We start from the raw sequence: 6,769 nt of genomic DNA on the forward strand, positions 1-6,769 counted from the left end.
GTTTAGCAGCAAACTGAGCGGCGTCTGTTTACTATTTTAGCATAAAAAAAACACAGAACCGTTACCGGAAACTCACTATACCAGACGGGACAGTTTTCAATGAGTTTAAATGGAAAATTTAGACTATAGTTATAGGAAAACTTTTGCTGGGACGTATGTGTCCCAATAGGTCCGAAAGGGTTAAAGCATTTAAAAAAAAGTATGCATTTTACGTTATAAATGTCACACTTTAATTATGTTTATAAAATTTTTTTAATAAAAATATCAAAAATCCGGCAGGACGAACTATAGAGAAAACACTTTCGAATAGTTAAAAAAAAATCGCATCAAAAACTATTAAAAACTGTATGAGTTATCAAGCAGACCATGCCGAAAAAAGTAGTGTTTCGAGAAAAATGAGTTTAAACTTTCAAGTGCAGCTACCTGTGCGCATCCAACTCTCGTCGGGCAGTTACATTTTCTACCATAACTTTGTATTTTTTTGTAACTTTTTACAATGCACCTCCACAGAAATACGCCTAAAACTATAAAGAATAATAATCTGTAAAAAAAAATAGTTTTTGTTTTTTTTTAATTCTGGACGTATGTAACCCCTTAACGCTTGAGGTACAGGAGCGCGCGTGACCGCTTCATTTCCACGACAGTCGGTTCTTCGTTGCCGAAACGACCCGGCTTTATACCCTGCCAAGGACTGTCACTCCAGCAGCATTCGCTGTATGTAAGTATGGGGAATGTGTATGCTGCTACAACAACAACAACCGCTCTCTGCCTACTTAATGAGCTGTAGAAGCTATGATATTGGGAATTTCCGCATGAAAATTTCACAGCATATTATTAAGAAACGGTACTTTCGAAATATCGAAAAAACAAGAAATCGATTTTTTGAAATTTCTAGACCTCCGGCCACCACCCTTAATGATTTTTCATAGCAACTTAGCATTTCTATTATTTATTTGTATGTATACAAACTTACATAAACGCGTGCACATATTTTTAGTCATCCTCTCAGCCACTGCATACACACCATATTCGATTGTGCATATTTTAACTAAATACATATTTTTAATTGCTTATTTGTACAGCTTACATTATTTAAAAAAAAAAACCAAAAAAAAAAAAATGTTTTATCTCCACCAATGTTGACGAATAAATTGCACTCGTTTATCTACTAACCCTGATTTTAATATTGCCAATATCGTTCGCGTATATGTATGTGCTCTTACCTTATTTTCTACACGTGTGTGCGTGTTTTTCGTATGTACGTATTAGTTTTTTATGTTCTGAAAATGTATTTTTTAATACGCCCCGAATTTTATATTAGTTCAAATTATTTTAATTATTTTATGTTATTATTGTATATTTTATGTTAAAAGACTTAAGTTAAATTATATATACATACATGCATACATACATTCATATGGTATATTCAGTTTGCTTAAATTCTTGTTATAATTAACTGTTATTGCGTTCAAAGGCAAAACTCGATTTGTGACCCCACCCGGCATTGCTTATTACACTTGAATAAAGTTGATGAGTTTCTTAAAAAAAAGATTATGGAATTTTATATTTACTTATAAGCAAATTTGCGGTGCTTCTTTGTTCGTATCCGGTTCACTTGATAGAGGCTTTTAATGGCTGGCTGTATTTGATGTAGGGGTGCGTTTTATATGTCGGGATTTGGCAACCCTGGTGTTGCAATCTGGCAACTGACAGCTGTATCGCAAAGTTTGACATTTTTTGTCTTTTACGTACTCAGAACGTTTTGAAATACCAGCGCTATTTGTGTTGTTTACAGTAGCTTAAAAGATTCATCTCGGTCCAAAAATGGAATTAAATCGTGAACATTTTCGTGCGATTATTTTTTACAACTTTCGACGTGGACTAACTCAGCAACATTGCATGGACGAACTTAATTCATTTTTTGGCGATGGCGATGAAGCTCCATCAAGGACCAGTGTTTATCGATGGTATGGTGAATTCAATCGTGGTCGTAGTTCACTCCAAGACGAATTTCGTGAAGGTCGTCCAAAATCAGTTGTTGTTCCGAAAACCATTGAACTGATATTGCAAGATCGTCATGTGACCTATCGTGAGATTGAGACAATCTTAGGCATTAGTTGGACCAGCATACATTCAAAATTGCATAAACAGTTGACTGTCAAAAAAATTTCTTCGCGTTGGATCCCACACAATTTGTCAATCGCTCAAAAACAGGCTCGTGTCGATTGGTCGAAGGAAATGCTCAAAAAATACGATCGTGGGGCTTCGAAACACGTCTATGACATCGTGACAGGTGATGAATCATGGATTTACGCGTATGAGCCCGAAAGTAAACAGCAGTCGACTGTATGGGTGTTTCAAGATGAGCCAAATCCAACAAAAGTTGTTCGCGCACGAAGCAATTCCAAACAAATGGTCGCCTGTTTTTTCGGAAAAACTGGACATGTCGCAGCCGTACCACTACAACAACGCAGAACAGTAAATTCTGAGTGGTACACAAGCATTTGTTTGCCAGTTGTCTTCCAAGAAATTAGGAAAACCAATCGCCAAAGACGGATCACTCTTCACCAGGACAATGCGAGCTCTCACACATCGGCTCAAACATTTTGAAAAACAATAAAGTGTTTTTCGATGATTAAAATTTGGTTTTGTTCTCTAATCCCGACATATAAAAGGCACCCCTCGTAAAGCTCGTGTGAACCAAGAATGGTTAAAAAATCATCTACCACACTTCAATGGCTTTCGAATTCGCCAGACGCAAATCCGATGGACTATTCCATCTGGTCCATTTTGGAGAGAAGGGTGAGGACTAAAAAATATGCCAGTATGGATGCGCTGAAAAAAGCGATTATACGAAAATGGACCAAAATACTTCAAGATCACCTTCGTGCAGCATGCAACTCATTTTTTGACCGTTTGAAGGCTGTAGTCAAGGCAAAAAGTGGTCATATCGAGCTAAAGTGAATATATGTTAAAATTGTAATCATTTTTGAGCAATTTTGTCTTTGAAATCAATAAAAACTAATTTCGCACAAAAAAGTTAAGGTGTTCTGAATAGGTCACACTTCATATCGTTCACCCTGTAGGTGTAACGCGCGCTTTTTAAATGAACAATCCCCGATATTTTTGACGTGATAACGACTTATAACTTGATCAATTCTATTGCGATTCCATTTACCTCCTTCTCTATATTCATACAAAATATCTATCAAGCAAATAAAATTAAAATTTTCTTTTGAAAAATGCAACCATTCCATCAGTATTTTCTTATGACGCTGCCACGTTAAACTTTCGTCAGTAAACTGACTTTACAGACAACCTCTTTTTTGACAGAATGTATACCTTCTGGGAAAGAAGAAAATATGCTATATGTAGACTTAAGTCTTTCACTGTATGTGCGTGATTAAGTGAAAGCACTTTTTTCTGGCTTAATAACGGTAAATTGTAGACATCTCGAAAACGAGCGATTCTACATATGTATCTACATGGGAATTAGATATAGCCGGAGAGCTACTGCGTTTTTATACCGTTAAATTCTTGACTCTTGACTTGCACCGGCTGAAATTTTTTTCATCTATTGTTGACATTTAGTAGAATAAAAAAAAATAGTCAGCTGCGCCGTAGAGGGGGGAAAATACGTCAGCTGAACAAGCGAACTTGTAAAATAAATTAAAAAGTAAAACTACTTTATGCTGATTGAAATTTTTTTACATAAGTTTGGACACATGAAAATATAATAATGATGGTCAGCTGCATTTATAGCGGTGGGAAGACCGGCAACCGAAGCATTGAAAATTCCGCGCGCCGCCGAGATGTACTCGTATGAACCCAATGATACATTCTTGCTTCCCACGCACGTGCCCACCGCTACTGGACCAGCTGACGGTTGGTTTCGTCATTCATTGGATGGCGTCTGCCTTCAGTATTAAAAACAGTCGGCATGAAATGATGAGGTCAAAATGACCCCTGGCTCCCGGACTAATAGTGGCATCCGGTACCCACATTTGCTTTACCGTTTGCCTTGCTTTTAAAGAAAAAGTCGACATTCGTGAAAGTAGTCTATTTCGTATATTATATTTGGAAAATCAGTCAATGGGTTGCTTATTTTTTTCAATTCCGCTGTTATTTGATCAAAATTAGTTACAATAGTGAAACACTAAATTTTTTTATTCAATCCACCTGCTTTCCATACCTCGTTCCTCACACACAACCGCACGAGGCGCCACGAGCCGCACCTTTCTCCGCTGCAATGGACTTGATCATGCGGCACATCAGTTCACGACAAGTGCTCTCCCGACTCTTACCCACCGCAACCACCTCCGCATGATTGGCATACTCCTTCTTTTCATAGTCCAGCGATGCTTTGTTCGTGATAAGACTGAATGCGAACACCTTCAGGCCGCAGTGCTGGGCCACAACCACCTCATGGGCAGTTGACATGCCCACCGCATCCACGCCCACCGTGTGCAACAGCTTACACTCGGCGATCGACTCATAGGTGGGGCCGCCGAGAAAACAATATGTGCCCACTTTTACCACGTCCTGTATGCCCATCTCTTTCGCTACGCCCAAGGCACGATTTACCAACTCCGGATTATAGGCATCGGTCATGGGCGGAAAACGTGGTCCCAAGCGTTCATCGTTCGGCCCGCGCAGTGGCGAATTGCCCGAAAAGCCAACAAAGTTGACGTGATCGCGTATGATCATAATGTCCCCAACCTTATAGCCGGGGTTAATGCCACCCGCAGCATTGGTCACCATTAAGTACTCAATACCCATCAGCTTCATGACGCGCACCGGCAACGAACACTTCACCAATGGATAGCCTTCGTAGTAGTGGAAGCGTCCCTGCATGGCCAATACCGGCAAACCCTCCAGCATGCCGATGACGAGGCGGCCAGCGTGGCCGACAACCGTGGATACGGGAAAGCCCGGTATATCCTTATATTCTATGTTTTCGGCATTCGTAATCGCTTCGGTTAGTGAACCCAAACCAGAACCACAAATAATACCGATAATAGGTTTGATTCGAATGCGCGACAGGAGATCATCGGCCATACTTTTGATCTGTTCATAGGTGATGCTAAAAGAAGAAAATTTATGTACATTTTTGTTGTATAATTTCTTTCTTTTTCTTGCATACGTCTCATCGCTTTTGGCTGCCGAGCACATTGCCATTGTGAATGGGAAACGGAGGAATGGTACACAGGTAATTTAGTTTAGTTTTTAATTACTGATATTTAGTGAAAAGAAAAGCTTCGAAAAGAAACGGAAATATTTTGCTACTGAAATTTAGTGAAAAAAAAATTGATTTCAAATGCTTGGATACAAATGTGCCATAACGAACAAGTAGAATCCATGACGAAAGTGGTATGAAGGGTAGAGTCCAGATAGACAAAGGTCGTTAACAAGAAAAAAGGTCTGTTTATAAAAATCACCTTTTGGTGGGAAAAAGTCACATGCGCTATTTCAAGATATTTCCAAGGCTCATGACGATGTAGCAACATGCAAAGATGATTGTATAGAGGAAAACCTGACATGGGCTCAGGTTAAGGCAAAAGCTGAAAACCGAAATCGATGGAAATCATTTGTTCTGGCATTATGCGTCCAGCGATCACCGCTATAGCAATTAATGATGATCATCATTTTAAGAGAAGCCCATTATTATACGAGAATACGATTGTTGTTGTTGATAGTCTGGTATGAACGTAAGAACATCCACTGACGCAAACTTTTAGTAACGCAGCAGTAGCCGCACCAGCCTGAGCAAATTTCTGCACGAAAGACACAATTTATTCGAAAGCCACAAAATATTCAATTAACTCAGAAATTTAAAGCAAACAATGACCAACCAATCAATACTCAGTAATGACTTTGGAGTAACTGGAAAATGATGGCAATTTTCCTGGACAAAAAAGTTCCACTTTCATCTAGGCGGCTAAGTGAACAGATAATATAAAAAAGCGCCGTATTTAGGGCTCGAAAGCCCCACGCAAGGTATACAAAGTCAATGCATCCTGGGCGTATGACTGAATGGTGTGGCTTTTCGAGCAGCGGCATTATTGTTCGATTGTTCAATTTTTTGATGCCGTTCCGTCCCTAACACTAATCGCCTGGTCTGGTGTCAAAGAAGTTGTTGAGCCAGTTTTCAGTATCAAAGGTAACGTCTTCATATGGTTTGCCAGGGAGCAGAACAGATGGTAATCGGTCGGTGCAAGAACCGGAGAATACGGCAGATACTGAAAGACCTTCCATTGAAGCTCTTGAAGTGCGGCTTTGACGACTTGTGCAAAATGGCACCTGGCGTTGTCGTGAAGGAGTATTATTTGACCATGTCGATCAGGTCTTTTCAGTCGAATAGCGTCATTCACGCGGTGTAGCTAGGCAATGTAGAGCTCCTTGCTGACCATGGCATTATTTTCGAGCATTTCCCAGTGCGCCATGCCCTCGCAATCCCACCAAATACATATCATGATTTTTTTTGGATGAAGACCCGGCTTGACTCTCGGCTTTTATCGTATCTCCTGAAGCTACCCACTCATTTCTTTGCTTCCATTTCTCATCTCTCGTGACGATTCGGTACAAAAAGCGCTGTTTATGACCGCGTGTTGCTCGATGCTGGCGAGGTGCTCAGAAGCAATTTGAAGGCGGCTTTCTTTGTTTTTTTCGTTGAGCTCGTGAGGCTTCCAGGCTTCCAATTTTTCAGTAAATCCCATTGAAAGAAGGTGTTGGAGAATGATCGTTTTATGATCGCAGCTCATTTTTTCCG

The 6,769-nt window shown here is 39.9% G+C and overlaps 1 protein-coding gene across 1 annotated transcript; it reads right to left on the minus strand.

Moving 5' to 3' along the window:
- Window positions 1–4,200: 4,200 nt before the first annotated feature.
- LOC128860907 (purine nucleoside phosphorylase-like) lies at window positions 4,201–5,302 on the minus strand. The gene is made up of 2 exons (XM_054098702.1): window positions 5,144–5,302; window positions 4,201–5,083 (listed from the first exon to the last, which is right to left on the minus strand). Exons 1-2 carry the CDS (start codon window positions 5,176–5,178, stop codon window positions 4,201–4,203), a joined length of 918 nt encoding a protein of 305 aa, XP_053954677.1. The 5' UTR covers window positions 5,179–5,302.
- Between the last annotated feature and the right edge of the window lie 1,467 nt (window positions 5,303–6,769).

Source organism: Anastrepha ludens, chromosome 4, assembly GCF_028408465.1.
Source record: "Anastrepha ludens isolate Willacy chromosome 4, idAnaLude1.1, whole genome shotgun sequence".
Taxonomy (NCBI): domain Eukaryota; kingdom Metazoa; phylum Arthropoda; class Insecta; order Diptera; family Tephritidae; genus Anastrepha; species Anastrepha ludens.